The following is a 19,199-nucleotide window of genomic DNA, read 5'->3' as shown; positions in this document are numbered from 1 at the left end:
CTTCTCAGGACCTCATGGTACCTTCTCCCAAACTGATCATATAATTAGTCACAAAAGAGACCTCAAGAGATATAAGAAGACTGAAATCCCATGCCTCCTATCAGATCGCTACAGATTAATACTGGTCTTCAATAGTAACAAAAAACAACAGAAAACTCACATACACATGGAAGCTAAACAATGCTCTGCTCAAGGATAACTTGGTCAAGGAAGAAATAAGGAAAGAAATCAAAGACTTTTAAGAATTTAATGAAAATGAAGGTGCAACATACCCAAATTTATGGGACACAATGAAAGCAGTGCTAAGAGGAAAACTCATTCATAGCTCTGAGTGCCTCCAAAAAGAAACTGGAGAGAGCATACACTAGCAACTTAACAGCACACCTGAAGCTCTAGAATACAAAGAAGCAAATATACCCAAGAGAAGTAGACAGCAGGAAATAAACTCAGGGCTAAAATCTACAAAGTAGAAACAAAAAGAACTAAACAAAGAACTAACAAAACCAGGAGCTGGTTCTTTGAGAAAATAAACAAGACCAATAAACCTTTAGCCAAACTAATGAGAGAACACAGAGACAGTATCCAAATTAACAAAATCTGAAATGAAAAGTGAGATATAATAACAGAAACTAAAGAAATCCAAAAAGTCATCCGATCCTACTACAAAAGCCTATACTCAACATACCTGGAAAATCTGGGTGAAATGGACAATTTTCTAGACAGATACCAAATACCAAAGTTAAATTAGGATTAGATAAACCATCTAAACAGTCCCATAACCCCAAAAGAAATAGAAGTAGTAGTCATTGAAAGTCTCCCAACACACACACACACACACACACACACACACACACACACACACACACACACCAAAAAACAGGACCAGATGGTTTTAGTGCAGAATTTTATTAGACGTTGAAAGAAGACCTAGCATCAATACTCTTCAAACTGTTCCACAAAATAGAAACAGAAGGAACATTACCCAACTTGTTCTACGAAGCCACAATTATGCTGATACCAAAACCACACAAAGATCCAACAAAGAAAGGAACTTCAGACCAATTTCCCATGTGAATATCAATGCAAAAATACTCAATAATATTCTTGCTAACCAAATCCAAGAACACACCAAAACTATCCTTCACCATGATCAAGTAGGCTTCATCCCAGGGATGGTTCAATATATGGAAATCCATCAATGTAATCCACTACATAAACAAACTCAAAGAAACAAACCACATGGTCTTTTCATTAGATGCTGAAAAAGCATTTGACAAAATTCAGAATACTTTCATGTTAAAAGTCTTGGAAAGATCAGGAATTCAAAGCCTATACTTAAACATAGTAAAAGCAATATACAGCAAACCAGTAGCCAACATCAAACTAAATGGAGAGAAACTTGAAGCAATCCTACTAAAATCAGGGACTAGATAAGACTTGTCTCCATATCTATTCAATATAGTATTGAAGTTCTAGCTAGAGCAATTACGTGACAAAAGGAGGTCAAAGGGATACAAATTGGAAAGGAAGAGTTCAAACTATCACTATTTGAAGATGATATGATAGTATAATTAAGTGACCCCAGAAATTCCACCAGAGAACTCCTATAGCCAATAAATAACTTCAGTAAAGTGGCCAGATATAAAATTAACTCAAAAAAAATTGGTAGTCTTCCTCTACTCAAAGAATAAACAGGCTGAGAAAGAAATTGAGGAAAAGAAAATAACTAAATGGCTTTCCTAAATATAAGTTCACACTGGTAGACTTCATTAGTGTTTTGGAGACTCTACTGGTAGATTATGAGGCTACTCAATGTCTAATAATCTTAATGAAACTTTATTTCACAAAAACAGCTCAGGTGACAGCAGGTGCTGGTGAGGATGTGTAGAAAGAGGAATACTCCTCCACTGCTGGTGGGATTGTAACCACTCTGGAAATCAGTTTGATGGTTCTCCAGAAAAATTGGACATATCACTACCTGAGGACACAGCTATGACCTAAAAGATGCTCCAACATGTAATAAGAACACATGCTCCACTATGTTCATAGAAGCCTTATTTATAATAGCCAGAAGCTGGAAAGAACCCAGATGTCCCTCAACAGAGGAATGGATACAGAAAATGTGGTATATTTACACAATGGAATACTACTCAGCAATTAAAAACAATGAATTCATGAAAGTCTTAAGCAAATGGATGGACCTAGAAAATATCATCCTGAGTGAGGTAACTCAATCACAAAAGAAGACACATAGTATGAACTCACTGATAAGTGGATATTAGCCCAGGAGCTTGTAATACCCAAGATACAATCCACAGATGACTTGAAGCTCAAGAAGAAGGAAGAACAAAGTATGGATACGTGTGTCCTTCTTAGCAGGGGGAACAAAATACCCCTGGGAGAAGATGCAAATTGAGGAGCAGCGACTGAAGGAAAGACAATTCTAAGACTGTACCACCTGGGGATCCATCCCATATACGGTCACCAAACCCAGACACTATGGTGGATGCCAACAAGTGTTTGCTGACAGGAGCCTTATATAGCTGTCTCTTGAGAGGCTCTGCCAGTACCTGACAAATACAGAGAGGGATGTTCTCAGGCATCCATTGGACTGAGCACAAGGTCTGCAATGGAGAAGCTAGAGAAAGAAACCAAGTTGCTGAAGGAGCTTGCAGCCCCATAGGAGGAACAACGATATGGACCAACCAGTAGCCCCCAGTGCTCCCAGGGACTAAACCACCAACCAAAGAGCATACATGTAGGGACCCATGGCCCCAGCTGCATATGTAGCAGAGGATAGCCTTGTTGGACATCAAAGGGAGGAGAGGCCCTTGGCCCTGAGCAGGCTCGATGCCCCAGTATAGGGGAATACCAGGACAGGGAAGCAGGAGAGGGTGTGTTGGTGAGCAGTGGAATGGGGGAGGAGGGGATGGGATCGGGTGTTTTGGAGGGGAAACGAGGAAAGGGGATAACATTTGAAGTGTAAATAAAGAAAATATCTAATAAAAATAATGAAGTCCACAATTATTAGATATTCATGAATTTCTACCAGATATAGTCCTCAGAACAAGGAGCCAGTATATAAAAACACAAAGATACTTAAATCACAGATGATTCAAACTACCAAATTCCCATAGATTCAAAGTAGGCCATTTGCTGTGTAATCTAGATTCTGTCACAGCAGCTGGAGCTATCATGGCATTCTAAGGGTACACAACAGTCAGGACAATCTACAAAGGTTTTAAAATTTATTATTATTATTATTATTACTTTACCTAATTGCAAATATCAAACAGAAAGAGCTTCTGGAGTCTCCTTTTCTCTTGCAAGAATATCCTAAAAGAACCTAGGTGACAGACCTATGTTGTTTTTTTTTTTTTCTGACACACAATATCATACTACGAATGCAGCCTGGACCCTAGGCAGGCAGATGAACTTTTTATTCATTTATAGAACAATTCTGAAGAATTTGATACATTTAGAAAATGATTAATGTGCAGCTTAATTTACACCTATTTTTGATCCCAGCCTAAGTGAGAGATACTTGCTGGCTTTTCATTTTTTCTCTTCTATCCTCTCTTCTTTTCTTTTTTTGTAAAGGACTTCTTTGATTTGGTACATCTATTTCTCCAAGTTAAGGTAAATGTTTACACATGGTCCTAAATTTCAGTAGGAAATTAATCAAATCTACTAGGTCATACATAGTCTTTTGGGGCTACATCCCAGAAGTAAACTAATTCTCCCTTTCTCTGCAGACATCAATTGCCAGTAGCTTCTTAAATAGGAATAGCACTTCATGAGCCCCTTCCCCATCCATGCTAAACTTTGGGCTGGCTTGATCTTGCATAAGTTTTGTGCATGTATTATGTGTTCGTGCATGCAAAGGCCCTGTTGTGTTCATCAAATGCTGTTTCACTGCAGATGTCTGCTACCGGATCTTACTCTTTGGGTGAAGGAATATGACAGATATTTCATTCACAGCTCAGTGCACCAGAATCTATTTTTCTCTGCAGATTGAGTCTCTTCATTAATTACCAATCTACTACAAGAAGATTCTTTGATGAGAATCTAAAAAAAAATACACTGATCTATGAATATAAGTATAAAAACTTATGGTATGGTTTAATGCTATCTATTTAGTAGATAATGGTATTAGGAACTCCTCTGAAACTTATCAAACCCTTGTTTGTTTTTTGTTGTTGTTGTTTTTTTTTTTTTGACCCAGTTATTCGTACCAGGTATGAGGTCCATCATGTGAAATGGGATTTAAATCCAGTTAGAAAGTAGTTTGTTATTCCCTTAATATCTGGGCTACTGTTTCACCATGGCCTATCTTGTCCAGTCAGTACGACTCAGAGGGTTCAAAGCTGTGTATGATTACGGAGGATTTTTATCATCTCAACATCATGAACAGACCCTTACAGAACTGTGGAAGTTAGACAGTGTAAACAGAACTTTAAGGTGAGTACTAGCTTGATTCCTCCACATCCCATGGCTCATGGATGTGATGTCTTCAGTAACAGAGGCTTCTCATCAAGTTCTGAACGGTAATCATTTGTATTTTAGGGACCCCACTGACCAGCAATTTGAAAGAAAGCATAGCCCATTCTTGGCACTAGGCTTTTTATTTGATAGCCTCCCTTGTGTGAATGAGACTCAAGTTTTCTTTCCTTGAATGGGCTATGGGGAGACAACATGCAAATGATTAAGCTTACCAGTGTTGCTAGGTAACAACTGTTACATAAGGCTGCTCTTTCTGTGGGTTATACCTCATAACTCAGTTTTCCCTGTGTGGGACATGGTTGTAAGCTTAGGTAGGTTTACAGTGAAAGGTTAACATCGAGTTCAGAAAGAAGTGACCAACAGTGAGGGTAGGAAAGTAGTGATGTTTTTGTTTTCCAATATAAAGAAGTTCTTCACATCTGAGAAAAAGCCGCAAACACCACTAGGCTTCTGTGATGGCCCTGTAAAGAGAATTGAATGGAAGGATTGCCTGTCATGTAGGTGTGTGACTCCAGACAAATATGATCTCCTGTTATATGATCCTGACAATGCATTCCACTCTGCAGTGTGTCTGGGAAAAGCAAATAAAGTACAGAGTCTCTTAGAACAGGAAAAATGCAATGTAAATGACAGAGATGGTAACAATAGGTAAGTGATGGTTTGTGGACCATGGTGGGGGGCTGTGGGAGACAGGATGAAGGGAGAGAAGTTCAGTTATTCTAGATCCACTGGAGACAGTGAGTGGGAGGAACTGGCTGTGGTTTCTGACTCTTACAGTCTCTTCTGCCCTGACAGCCCACACATGAGGCAGGTTCACAGTGCCAGGCTGACTTGATGAGCCGTCACAGAAGTCCAAAGCTCTAGCTGGTTTCCCATCGCTTTTGTATATTCTTTATACAACCCACTAGAAAATGCTGAGTAACAATGGAACAGCATTTGAAGGTATAGTTTAGAAAGCGTGATGCTATATACATGGTTGGAAATTGCATAAGAGGGATATTCTTCATTATCTATCTACCTCAGATCTAAAACTTATTCAAATCAAATACAAACTGTGAAGTGGGCTTTAAATCCAATCAGGAAGCACGTGCCCTTTGAGTATCAGCGTAAGTCCATTCCCATGTTCTTTACCAAGGAACATTCAATGAAATTTTGAAAGGGATATATATTGGGCCTTCCTCTTCTTTTTCCTTTTGCTATTGCTCACGGGTACAGTAATAGTTGTTATCATTTACTCTTCAGTAGATTTTTCATATTTTTCATGTGATTCTCCTTTCTTCTCCTTCATGGAGTTCTGAATTATTCATTACTGACCATTTTCATAGTAGGTTTTGTTGTCAGGTTTCGGTCATTTGCAAATTACATCAGGAATCACCTATGACTTCTGATAGAAGAGAATAAATCTCCTTGGTAGACTTCACAGTTTACAAAGCAACAAACTCATCTTGCTTGCCAAATTTTATGACAAATTGAGGTAGATCAGAGTCTCCTAAATTTTGCTATTAAAGAATATTAATTCTCATGGGTCCGTTATCCTCTACTTCACCAATTCATGTTTCTCGGTGACTTCTTTTTTTACATGAAAGCAGGGCAAGAACAATGTGCAAAGCAAAATCTACCCACCTGGCACTTAACTGCAGCAGAGGCTAAGAGATCTGTACTTCCAGGCTGTGTGCAAGCTGCCCACAGTGGTCTGACTATTTTTCACTATGCTGGATAGTTTCTTTCAACTTGATACAAATTAAAGTCATCTGACAGGATGAAACCTCAATTAAGAAAATGTGTCCAGGGGCAACAGAGATAGCTCATTGGTTAAGAGCACTGACTGCACTTCCAGGGGAGCTGGGTTCGACCCCGCACACTTACATGGCAGCTCACAGCTGTGTTTAATTCCAAGATGTGACACCCTCACATAGACAAAACACCAACGTACACAGAGTAAAAACTAATAAATTATTTTAAAAATTATGTAAAAAGAGAAAAGAACCCAAAAGGTCAAATCTGTAGGTCATTTTCTTAATTAGTGATGCTGAGGAATGCCCAGCCTATTGTGGATGGTGCCGTCCCTGAGCTGGTGATCCTGGTTTCTATAAGCAATCAAGCTAAGCAAGAGATGGAGAGCAAGCTAGTAAGCAGCACTCCTCCATGTCTCTGCTTCAGCTCCCATGTGCAGGTTTCTTGCGCTGTTAGAATTCCTACCCTGACTTCCTTAAGCAATGGACTGTTACCTGGAAGTATAAGCTGACATTCACCCTTTTGTCTCCAAGTTGCTTTGTTCACAGTGTTTCATCACAGCAAGAGTAACTCTAACTAGGACAGTCAGTATTTGCAGAGTTTTTCCTTTGTGTTCCTGGGTATTTAGTTAAATAGCTATTAACATGACAGAGGAATTATGGTAATTTGACATTTGCAATTATATGTGCATTCGTGTATGATGAACTAGTATTGATTAATTAAGAGACACCTCTCATTTCCACAGAACTGCTCTGCATTTTGCATCCTGTTACGGAATGGCAGAAATAGTAAATATCCTAATGGAAAACGATTGTGAAATTAATGCACTTGACAATCAGAAGACAACACCGTTGATAAAGGTAGATAAAATTCATACATTACAGCTGAGATGTATTTAATGTAAATATTTAGAAGAATTTACCAAATTTAAATGTAACCATCTGGTGCCCAGAGAGATGATTCAGGGGTTAACAGCACTGGCTGCTCTTCCCAGCATGTTTGACGCCTAGCATTCATGTGGTGGTTTACAACAGTCTGCCATTACAGTCCCATGGCTTCCGATGCTCTCTTCTGGCCTCTGAGGGCACTGCACACAGTGGTGCAGACATGCAAGCAGGCAAAACACCCAGACACATAAAATAATTTAAAAGTACATAAATAGTTGGTGCGAACTATGAAGGATTTCTATTTAATTTCTAGAGCTGACACTGTGTTTTTGAAACAACATTAACAGGCAGTACAAATGTGTGAAGAAAACATTGTGTATTTACTCCTGGAACACGGGGCTGACCCAAATATAAAGGATGCAGATGGCAACACCGCTTTGCATTATGCGGTTTATGTGGGTAAACCAGCAATCGCCGCTGCTCTTCTTCCCTACGGAGCAAACATCGAAGAAAAGACTGAGGTAAGGCTCACATAACTTAAATTTTAGAGTTTTCTAAAAATGCACATTTGAAAAGCAATATATATAGCATTTCTGGGGCAGAGGCAGGAATATAAATATATATATATATATATGAGGTTCATGGTCATTCTGGTCTGCGTTGCGAGTATCAGGCTACTTATGGTGAAACTCTTTCGCAAAAACAAGTGAGATGATAGAATTCATTTTCCATGTTTACAATCTCATTGTTCCCTGAATGAAACATGTTGAAATATCTTATTACTCAATTACATATGGATAGTCTGGTTAGGGATAGAGGTTTGTGTCCACTCTCCCTCTAAATGCATGGAACCTCTCTGGCTTAGACACTTGCAGACCCTGTGTGTGCTGCCAGTCTCTGTGAGTTCCCATCTGCCTAGAAGCTCTTGTTTCCTTGGTGTCTTATAATTTTTCAATTTCCTGCTCCGCAGATGTTTCTGAGCCTGAGAGGATTTGGTGGAGACAAGGTCTCTTACTCTGTCCAGTTGTGGGTCTCGGTTTTTGTTTCCATCCAGTGTTGGAGAAAGCTTCTCTGATGGTAGCTGAGTAAGACACTGACCCATGAGTATAGTAGAATGTTATTAGGAGATTTTTAAAAAAAAAAATTCTTTAACCCTTTTTTATAGTCCAGACTTCAGGCTCTTCCTGGTCTGTCCTCCAACCCATCTCCATCCCATACCTCCTCCCACCAAACCTGTCTCCAAGAAGCTGATTCCCTTCCCAGCACTCGGGGAGGCAGAGGCAGGTGGATTTCTGAGTTCGAGGCCAGCCTGGTCTACAGAGTGAGTTCCAGGACAGCCCGGGCTATACAGAGAAACCCTGTCTCAAAAAAACCAAATCTAAAAAATAAAAATAAAAATAAAAGAAGCTGATTCCCTCCAAACCCCCACCCCATCAGGCCTCCTCACTCCCTGGACGCTCAAGTCTCTCGAGGGTTAGGTGTATCTTCTGTCAGTGAGGCCAGACCAGGTATTCCTCTGCTGTATGTGTTGGAGGCCTCATAGCAGTTGGTGTATGCTGTCTGTTTGGTGGCTCAGTGTCTGAGAAATCTCAGGGGTCAAGGTTAGTTGAGACTGCTGATTTTCCCATAGGGTTGCCCTCCTCCTCAGCTTCTTCCAGCTTTTCTCCAATTCACCCACAGGGGTCCCTGACTTCTGTCCATTGGTTAGATGCTAATATCTGCATCTGCTTCTTTCTGATGCTTGTTGGGCCTCTCAAGAGGGCAGCCATGTTAGGCTCCTGTCTGCAAGCACACCACATCAGTAACCTCAGGGCCTCAGGCCTCCCCTTGAGCTGGATTCCAATTTGGGCCTGTCACTGGGCCTCCCTTCTCTCCTGCTTTTCTTCACTTTTGTCCCTGGAGTTCCTTCAGACAGGAAAATTCTAGGTCAGGGCTTTTGACTGTGGGATAGCAACCCCATCCCTCACTTGATGTCTTTCTACTAGAGGTGGACTCTACAAGTCCCCTCTCCCCACTGTAGAGCACTTCATCCAAGGTCCCTCCCTTTGATTTCTGAGAGTCTCTCACCTCCCATGTCTCTGGGACATCCTAGAGTGTTATTTTATTGTTGCATTTCTTTAGAAAAACATTAGTATTTGGTTTTCTCGTCAATGCATGGGCCTATCTAGTCTCAAGAATTTGGCCACCCAAGCAATGTCAGACAGGGGTTCCATCTCTGGGTGTGAACTTTAAATTAAATTGTATATTGATCGGTTACTACCACAACTTTTGTGCCAATATGCCTTGCACTTCATGTCTTGCAGGCTGGTCACTGTTGTTAACCAAAGGTTAGAAGCTAACCACTCAAAATGGAAAAATTGGTCTTTTCCAATGGAGTCTCACTAGGTATACAAACCACATTTAAGTACAGGTCCCTTGCCCAGTAGTCAACACAAAATTCACTCAATGGTATTTTTGGAGCTTTACCCATTTAATAATGCTTTGTCTGGGCATATTTTAAACACTAAACGTCTGCTATATATTATGGTTTCTGATTTTGTGGCCTTATGGGAATCCTGTGTGTGCAAATGTGTGCGTCTCTGAATCTATGTATGTCTCCTGTGCTTTTACCTTGGGTCATTTATGTTGTTTGGTTTTTTCTATCTAGGTTTGTTTGTTTTTATTTTATTTATCATTATCATTTTCTTTGTTTTTGGTATATGTTTATTAAGAGAGAGCAACAAAGGGTGTTGATTTAGGTGCATCGGGAATAAGGATCTAGGAGGGGTTGGGGGACAGGAAAATTGTAATCAGAAAAGTTGTATGAAAAGTCAGTGTTCAATAATAAATAATATATTTAATAAAGCACTAGGGAGTACAGTTTTTTAATGCTCATTACAAGTATTTATGAAAATTCTGCATGTAAAATGTATCTAAGATAATCTCTTTCTCTCTCACACACACCCTAACCAGCATAACATAGCACAGGCTTTCCCTTATATCCTTTTTTGCTCTTTTTCAAATCCATAGCCTGTTATTGTGTGTGACGTGTGTGTGTGTGTGTGTGTGTGTGTGTGTGTGTGTATCCTGCTTGGTGTGTATAAAATTACTTGTATGTATGTTTTTAGTGCTTAACAAATTGGTGTTCTCTTCCCCCAAGGAAAACTATTCCAACCTCTCCCATCATTCCTCAGTTGCTAGCAGTTCTTTGTGTAGGGTGCAGGCCTTGTGGCTTTCCATGCCCACTTTGGCATGCCCATTGGTTGTTGTCCTCATCCAGCTGATGTATGGGAAGTGATGTTGATGAGGATAAGACTTTGCAGGTACAGCTTCTGACATCATCAAAGCAGGAAGCATGGCAGCATCCAGGCAGATATGGTGCTGTAGAAGGAGCTAAGAGTTCTACATATTGATCCAACTGTAGCCAGGAGAGGACCGTCTCCCAGGCATCTAGGAGAAGGGTCTCCAAGTGTAACCCAAAGTGACCCAGTTCCTCACTAGGCCACAACTAATAGTGTCACTCTCTGGGTCAAGCATATTCAGAATACCACAAATACTTATGGCCTTAAGGAACACTTTCTTTATCTGCAAGATAAATAATATCAATCTTACTGGAAAACTCTGTAAGACTTACTAGGTAAATCTCAATTATAACCAGAGAGGTTATGCATATTGCACTCAACATTGAGTCTTTTTCTTGAGCATTGTGCTGTAGGCACATAAGCAATCATTGCACTAAAATTAATAAAATATAGATAAGCATTCAAGTTTTGACAAAGCATTGTCTTTTTTATTTCTGCTTTCTGTTTCACCTAAAGGAAAAGGAACTTACATAGAAGCCAAAGGGGACCAAAACCAAAAATGAACTCAAGATACTGTAGTCCCAGCAGTGAGGAGGCTCACACATGCTTTAGGCTCATGCTTTAGACTAAGCCCTCATAAGTAAGAATTGCAGGACTAGATCATTGACATGGGGCTATCATTAGGGAGACTGAGTTTGTATATTAGGCTTTCTGATGGTTAAAATAATTTTCTGTAATCAAATAATAAGCCAAACCAATTTATAGATAAGTGTTGAAGTTGTTTTGAAGCCTCTCACTTAAAATGCAATCAGTTTCCTTGGTGAGAGATTCGTAGCATGAGTTTGAAGTGCCTGGAACAATAAATAGAATCCACAGTTCCTCTTTATGATGACAAGTTATTAGCAGGCTTTCTGCATTGTCTACCTAAAACCATTCTGTCACACACTAACATCTTCTCCACTAAGCATTGCCAAAGAGGACTTACGTGAAATTAAATGCTATTTTGAAAATACTAAAGAAAACCAACCATTTTGCCATATATTTTTAAACAGAAAGTCATACAAAAGTATATGTAGAGTACCAACAGAAACTTGGTTCAGAAAAGAATGTTTGGTTTGTTTATTTGAGAAACTACTGAAAACCCTTTGCTACTCTGTGTCCGGAGCTGTTGAGGTAAACTATAACTTCTCCCTTAACTCAGGGTTTTGCTTTAGATGGGAACAACTTACAGGACTCCAAAATCCCATGTGATAAATTCTCTGAAGGAGCCAAAATTTCATGTCACTATCAGATGCGTCAAGTGAGAAATTAAGAAGGGACTACTCTGGGCAAGGAAGAAAGAGCAAATGGGGAAGGGAGGGTGCTGAAGGAGAGATGCAAGAGACAGCTGTTGATCTGCTCTGGCTCACCGGGACATGTTTATAAAGACAGCTAAAGGATTTTCAGCTCAGTTGTGGAGGTTTGTGAATTATTAATTGATTTTAACAGGATGGCTTCAGTCCTCTATTACTGGCCCTCAGAGAAAACCAGCTTCTAATGGCAGAATTTTTAATAAGAAGAGGAGCAGATATACACGTGTCCGATGATCAACAAAGGTATCCTGTGAGACTTTAAACCCCTCGGTGGCATACTAGAATGGAAATGATCACTCAAGTCAGAAGCATTAACTTGATATGAAGAATGAGACTAACTGAAAAATACCAATATAATCCACTAGATATATTTGAAATTAGCAGTACGAAAAATAATAGATGGTAGGCCTACTTTGACCTAAAGTTGATTGATGTTTCTTTTTTAAAATAGGATTTTCTTGGTCATATACTGTTATATCAGATAAAGAGCTTCAAATTAAGTTTATTTTTAAACTTTTGGCGTTATTATTTATTCAGAATGAAATCTATATTTTAATTCATTTATTAAACTTTATCTTGTGAGGTGATGGTGTGGGCTGGAGAGCTGTGGGTGGTCACTCTGGCACACATGAGGGAGTCAGGAGCAGCTTGCCGGTGTCAGCTCTCCTCTTCTAGAATGTGGCTGTCAGTTATCAAAGTCAGATCGTCAGAAAAGGGGAAATCATTTGAAATGTAAATAAAAAATATATCGAATAAAATTAAAAAAAAAATTGCCACTACATGCTATTACCCACTGAGACATCTTTCTGTTCCCTCCTAATGAAATTTTTGATGGTTTTATAATTGTTTTCACATCTACCTCATATGTGCTTTTACTTTAAATGCTATCTTAAGCATGAATAGAAATTAAAAATCATATATATTTTGGATGTCTCTTGCTTTAAATTGCCTGCTAAAAAGAATATTGATCTTAGGTTACACATAAAGGATTATAAATATTACCAGATACTGATAGTTTTTCTTTATTCTCCATAATTTTGCTATTTTAATAATTATATCAAGGACAGAGAAAAGAAATATAGCTAAAATTGGACAAAATTTAGTAAAAATGACTGATAAATGAGAAGCAAAGAGAAGTTTGACATAGGACTGTTAATTCCTTACTTTCCAACTCTATTGTGTGATCTTGGAAATGTGATTTATTACCATATCTATCTTTTAGAATGATGAAAAGAATGATACGCTCGAAGAGAGGTTCCAAAATTATGACATTTAGCCAGGCATAACAAATGGCTATCACCATCATTAATTAAAACGATAAAGGATTCTTTATCATTACTATCATTGTTTTAAATATACAAACACAATTTTATTACTTAACATTTAGTTGGCTTAATTTATGTTATATGAGAACAAAGAGGAAGAAATGATGAATCTTTAATTTAAATCGTTTGCTACTCTAGATAAATGATGTGAGCAGACCCACCCCTTAACGGATATTAAAATAGGAATTTTACAAAATCCCAGTGGGACAGGAGGTTTCAGTTTGCTTTCTTCTTTTAGCCTTGGTGATTAATTTAAAAATTGAGTGCTTAAGTTTTCCAGTGTGTTCTCATGTAAGTTAGTAAGTGGTCAATCATGTGCAAATAGGCAAGGCATTAAATAGACCACGTAATAATGATATCATTTGTGTCTCTTCAGAACGACATTAATGTATGCAGTCAAATCTGACTCAAAACGTATTGTTGATCTTCTGCTTAAGCTGGACATTGATGTGTTTTTGAAAGATTCCTTCAGTTGGAACGCACTGAGATATGCTATTATGGGCCACCGTAAAGTGTAAGTGTTTACATTAAAATGCCTGTTTGTATCACATTTAGATCCAAAATAATTATAATATTGTCTTCTACACTGTACCAGGTTTCGTTGCTTAGTTGAAGTAGTATTTAAGTGACAGTATGTTAGTGCACTTCACTGTGCCTATGTCAAAGGGCGATGATAGGTGAGTTATCAAATATGGGTACCGGAGGTCTTGTCTCAGGGCTTCTCTGTGGCAATAGGGATCCACCCCAGGGTCTTCCATACACTTACCACTAAACTTCCTTCCCAGCTCTTGTCTTAAATGTAGTAAGATCCTTATCCTTAGGGATCCCAGCAGATACCATTTCATCCCACATATAGCACCCTGTGCAGGGATGATGAATAGTGTCACATTTTTATATTCCTAATTATTCATGTGAGTCTCAGAATGTCCAGTCTGAGAAAATCTTATCATACCCTGGAAGCTGTCTTCTACATACTACTCATTGAATTCTCGAGAGTCCTCAAGCAACCTTAAATTCCTGGAACCCAGTGAAGTCAAAGTGGAACCTCTTTCCTTTGTGGGAGAAAAAAGTGGAAATTCTAGTCACGCAGTCACGCATTTTTTTTTTTTTGGTCCACTCTATTCTGTGGTGCTATTACAAGAGTTTTGCAGTCCAGTACTGATTAAATGTCGCTTCAGGTTTGTCTCCTGATTCTGATCTCAGAATCTATCAAAAATATTCCTGAAGGTGTTGAAAGCTAAAAACATATTCACTTCTTAATTTAAAATTTTAAAAATTTTGTACCTGAGTACACTGTATTTACATAATTTCCACAACTCACTTTACCTTCTCCAATTCCTCCTTTGTCCCTCTCACCCCTCTCAAATTTGTTGTCTTTATTATTGTAATTATTGTTACATATATGTGTATGACACCTTCTGGGTCAAATTTGTGTTACCTTCATGTACATGCATACATCTGGAATAGGGTTTAGTGAAGTATTCCCAAATTCATGTTAGGGTGTTAACTAGTGTAGTCTTGGGTAGGCAATGACATTATTGAGAGTTTATTGATCTTTCATTACTCTGAGGTCATCACCACTGACCCACGAGGGTGAGGAGATCAGAGGGGGGCAGCTGGGTTCAAACTTCCAGGAGTACAATGGGATGACTTCAGTGAGACAGCTCAATGTTATTCTGGGTGTACAGGGGCTATATAGATCTTGGACTGTGTATAGGGATTTCTAAGATAGATGTATAGTTACTGGCTAGAGTGGAGGTGCTGGGAATGCTCATTTACATGCAGAGGAAGTTGGATAACCTGCTGGGCTTGTTCTTATGGGGAGAGAGTAGTTGAACCTGTAATGTGGCCAAAGACTATGTGACTTTCTTGAGAGTTGGGAGAGGTTGAGGTCCTGAGCTGCAGTATGTAGAGTAAGGACAGGGAGAGAGCATTGCAAACTCCTGCCAGTCTCAAGATGACATTTTTGGAGTTTGGGCCACATCTCAATCTCAGTTTTGCTTCAGGCCAGCTCCCTCAGTTCCATATGCTCACGGGGTTGATGGGTATAGCATCCTATATTTTTTAACTCAAATCATACAGTCTAGCCATAATATAAGGCTGTGTTTTGAAAGTTGAGCCTCCTAGATTTATCTGCACGCACAGTGATAACAAACCAGCTCTTGCTCTATTTTTCAAAACCTTATATGGCTTCACATCTTAACCTAGAAGACAATTACAGTAAAGTTACCTTTGAGGACTTTATCATTTCTGTGATCAAATATGAATTGTGATATCCCATAAATTCTGTGCATTCAAAGCATGTTATAGGAAGATCTCTCTCTCTTTGATTTTGGGTTTATACCAAAGGGCCCTTTGCGTACTCTAACAGTTCTGTTGTTGTTGAGGATCCTATGTCACATTTATCAGGGAAGAAGTCAACTTGTAATTGACTAATAAAGTGATTTTTTTCATAGCAATAAAAATTATTCAAGCTACTTTAGTAATATTGTAAAATTTCAAGATATTCCACTATTTCCTTCCAAGGAAGTCATTATTTATAATCTTTAAGCTGAAATTAGATTATCTGTATTTCAGAGTTATGTGATTTTTTTGGTCTCAGTATGTGCATGCATATATAAAACAGTTGTATTTTACTAGTCAGTTGGAAATAAGAATCAGGATTAAGCCTCATCATGACAAAGCTGTTAGATTAAACTTGGATTTGCTAGAGGAAGAATAGAGATGTGCCAAACCACATCTTAGAATTTATTTATTCATTTGGGTTGATTAGTACAATAATAGTAATAGTAGTAATAGTGTGAGAGCATCTCATATAAAGAATTTGTTTAGAAATAGAAGCTACAGAAAACAGAGTAGCAAATAGCCAAACTTAGGAATTAACAGTTTCTGTTACCTTGGAATATATCAATTATAAACCCAGATATGAATTATACATTGAGTTTTATTTAAGATTCTAAAATAGTTCGGCATTAATGGGCAAATTATCTCAATGTTTTATTTCATACTAAATATTTTTACAGTGTTAAATATCAGCCTAACATTGTGAGCTGATGTAACAAAGTGCCTATTTTTTTAGAAGCTTAAGTTCTAAGCCTATTCAGGTTTTATGGTGTTGCTATGACAAATACCATGACCAAAACAGTTTGGGGTAGGAAAGGAAGTATTTGACTTATACTTCCAGGTCATCATTGGGAGAAGTTTTGCCAGGCATTCACGTAGTAACTTGAAGCATACACTACTGGAGAATACTTCTTTGATGGCTCTCTCACAAGCTTATGTTTAGCTTGCTGTCTTATACAGTCAGTCTAAGACTACCTGCTTAGGGAGGGTACTACCCACAGTAGACTGGATCCTCCTATCACTCAAGAGAATCCTCAAAGATATGTTCACAGATTGACCTGGTAATAACAATTACTACATTGGGGCTCTTTTTAGGTAACTCTAAACTATGCCGAGTTGATAGTGCCACCATAAGGAAAACTACAGTGTAAGAATAAAGCAGATTTTATAAAGACCCAGGACTACTTGTCTGTCTCTTTATTACTCACCTTCATCGTTTCCCAATACACTTATAAACTCAATAAAATATTTTAGAGCTTATGAATTTGAAGTATATGTTACCAAGTTTGGATAAATTGCTGATATTTTCAAAGATATGCTTGAAATTCTATGTATTTTGTAAGTGTTTTTAACTATAAGAATTAAAAGTTTTAAACACTCCCTTTTTGTACATGACAGTGCTCGTACTATTTTGGAACACCAGGATTCAATAATTAGACATATCCAAAGATCCAATAGAGGTAAGTTTTGTGATAATAAATTACTATTATTACTCCTACCTTACATAATAAAAGTTATAGTAAGAAAACTTTGGTTTGGTAACATATGGTCTCTAGTAGGGTCCGTCTTGCTCTATTATGGAATAGCTTCATTTAAACACTTCATACACACACACACACACACACACACACACACACACACACGTGTGTGTGTGTGTGTGTGTCTAAGTGTATATGTATATATTTTAGGAAGTTTTTATAGTAGTAAATTTCCATATGATTCTTTTCTTTTCTTTCTTTCTTTCTTTCTTTCTTTCTTTCTTTCTTTCTTTCTTTCTTTCTTTCTTTCTTTCTTTCTTTCTTTCTTTCTTTCTTTCTTTCTTTCTTTCTTTTTAAATGAATAAGCCTAGTGCTAGGAATGGGTTACCTTTTCTGTAACTGTTGGCCAGAGAAGGCCCTTGGAGTCTTAAACACTGCAGGGTAATTCCAGTGCTCTTTATTGATCACCACAACTTGACAGTAAGGCATAAATTATCAAGACATTACATACTTGAGTCATAGAACACAGACAAATCCAGTTGTTACTAACCTGGACATTTCTTCCCTCCTGGTTAACTTTCATGATGATAAAAGGTGCCATGCATAGTACCAGAGAAGAAAAGTAATCTTATACAGCTATGAACCCTGCAGCTACAGCAACGGCCAGCCTGCAAGACATGTCCACTTAGTCAGTAGTGGCACAAATGTCACAGGAGTAACCAACCACTTTTTAAGTCCACTTTTCAAGTTGAGAACAATATCTGGCACCAATCAGGGTCGAGAACCTCTGGATATACAGATCTGAGGCTTTAGGAAAAAGTGTTGCAATCATTCTACTAATGGTCATAGTCATACACACCAACTCCTAATGACTACACCCACTGGTTTCTGTGTCTATCAGCCCTCATCAGAGACGCTTCTTTTATAGTAAACGTGATTAATATAGGTACTTAAAATTGGTCAAGATGAAAAGAACAAGAGACTGAAGAATATTTAGGCCCAAACATGACATCTATACTAAAATCCTTTGTCCCAAAGATTTAGTGCTCATTGTGGAAGATGTGATAGAAAAATTGTATAAGAGCCAGAGGCAATGAGTAACTACAAGGTAAGAGTGTTTTCTGGACACAGCAGAGAAATTACCCATATGAATTCACAAAGGTTAAGATATCATGAGTAAGACATTTGGAAGTGCATGTGAGATGAAATTCAATGGAGCTTGACCAATCTACCTGGACCACATTTTTCTAAACTGATTCTGTGGTTTGTCATATGATCCTTGGCACAGCAGTAACACTAGAGTGTTGGATGATAGGTTGACCATAATGACACTGTTTATTGAGAGGTACATATAACTGGTTCATATATGGCTGATTTATCTTTTTATATTATTATTGTTTATGCCATTGACAATTGTAATGAGAACTTTCCATATATCAAGGAAGTACTCATTACTTATTCACAATCACTGCCTGTCATGTTTCTGTTTGTGCATGGATTCACGGGGGTGGGTGGGTATCATGCTTGTCCGTGTAGGTATACTTAGCCATGTATGCATGCGTAGCGGTTAGAGGTGATGTTGTCATAAATTTTGCTAATTTTCAACTTTATTCATGTCTTTTGAGAGAGGATCTCCCACTGACCCAGGGACCACTGTTTTGGCTAGACTATTTTGATCTGCTATCCACTGGGATCTGCATGCCTCTGCTGTCCCTGATACTTGGATGGCAGATATACACTGTTGTATCCCCCTTAGATGCTGGGATACAAATTCAGATCCTAAAACTTTCACAGGAAGTACTATACCCACAAAACCATCATCCAAGTCTGTACTTATCCTAATTTTTTTGAAGAACAAATGTTAACCTGCTGAGGCCTCATTTCTATGAGCTGATTTTTCTCTTCTCATTAGAAATGTTAATAGCTTTAACCATGTTTCTTTTTTTTTGCAAGTTTTATATAAAGTAAAAGAATTTTGCTTCCTCTGGAGAAGTGGTACATCTCAAATGTATATTTATATACATGTATATTTGTATTAAATATACATGCATATATTATGTTATAAAAATATAATATTTTATATCAGTTATTTTTATCCCTAGAAACACACTACCATGTTAACTACCAAGTGCTATTTTAAAGTTTCTCTCTGAGGCAAGTGCACATACAGTTTTCTATGATAAAGAATTTTGACTGAAAGTCTTGTTATTTTGGAAATTACAGTTGACTTTGAGTTCTCAGCTAATGTTAACATTTATTTCCCCACATCTGTTGAACAAGTAGAAAACAATAGTAA

At 38.1% G+C, this 19,199-nt stretch overlaps 1 protein-coding gene across 1 annotated transcript in view; it reads left to right on the top strand.

Moving 5' to 3' along the window:
- The window catches only part of LOC127664584 (ankyrin repeat domain-containing protein 7-like), a 28,675-nt gene extending 10,675 nt beyond the window's left edge, over window positions 1-18,000 (top strand). The window contains exons 3-10 of the mRNA XM_052156632.1: window positions 4,343-4,461; window positions 5,005-5,151; window positions 6,983-7,097; window positions 7,472-7,645; window positions 11,894-12,000; window positions 13,459-13,596; window positions 16,824-16,885; window positions 17,942-18,000. Coding sequence (XP_052012592.1) covers window positions 4,343-4,461; window positions 5,005-5,151; window positions 6,983-7,097; window positions 7,472-7,645; window positions 11,894-12,000; window positions 13,459-13,596; window positions 16,824-16,885; window positions 17,942-18,000 — 921 coding nt within the window. The remainder of the gene's footprint in view (window positions 1-4,342; window positions 4,462-5,004; window positions 5,152-6,982; window positions 7,098-7,471; window positions 7,646-11,893; window positions 12,001-13,458; window positions 13,597-16,823; window positions 16,886-17,941) is intronic.
- Window positions 18,001-19,199: the final 1,199 nt, after the last annotated feature.

Source organism: Apodemus sylvaticus, chromosome 14 (genome assembly GCF_947179515.1).
Source record: "Apodemus sylvaticus chromosome 14, mApoSyl1.1, whole genome shotgun sequence".
Taxonomy (NCBI): Eukaryota; Metazoa; Chordata; class Mammalia; order Rodentia; family Muridae; genus Apodemus; species Apodemus sylvaticus.
The sequence above is the reverse complement of the archived record's forward strand: the minus strand, read 5'-3'. Positions and strand labels throughout refer to the sequence as shown.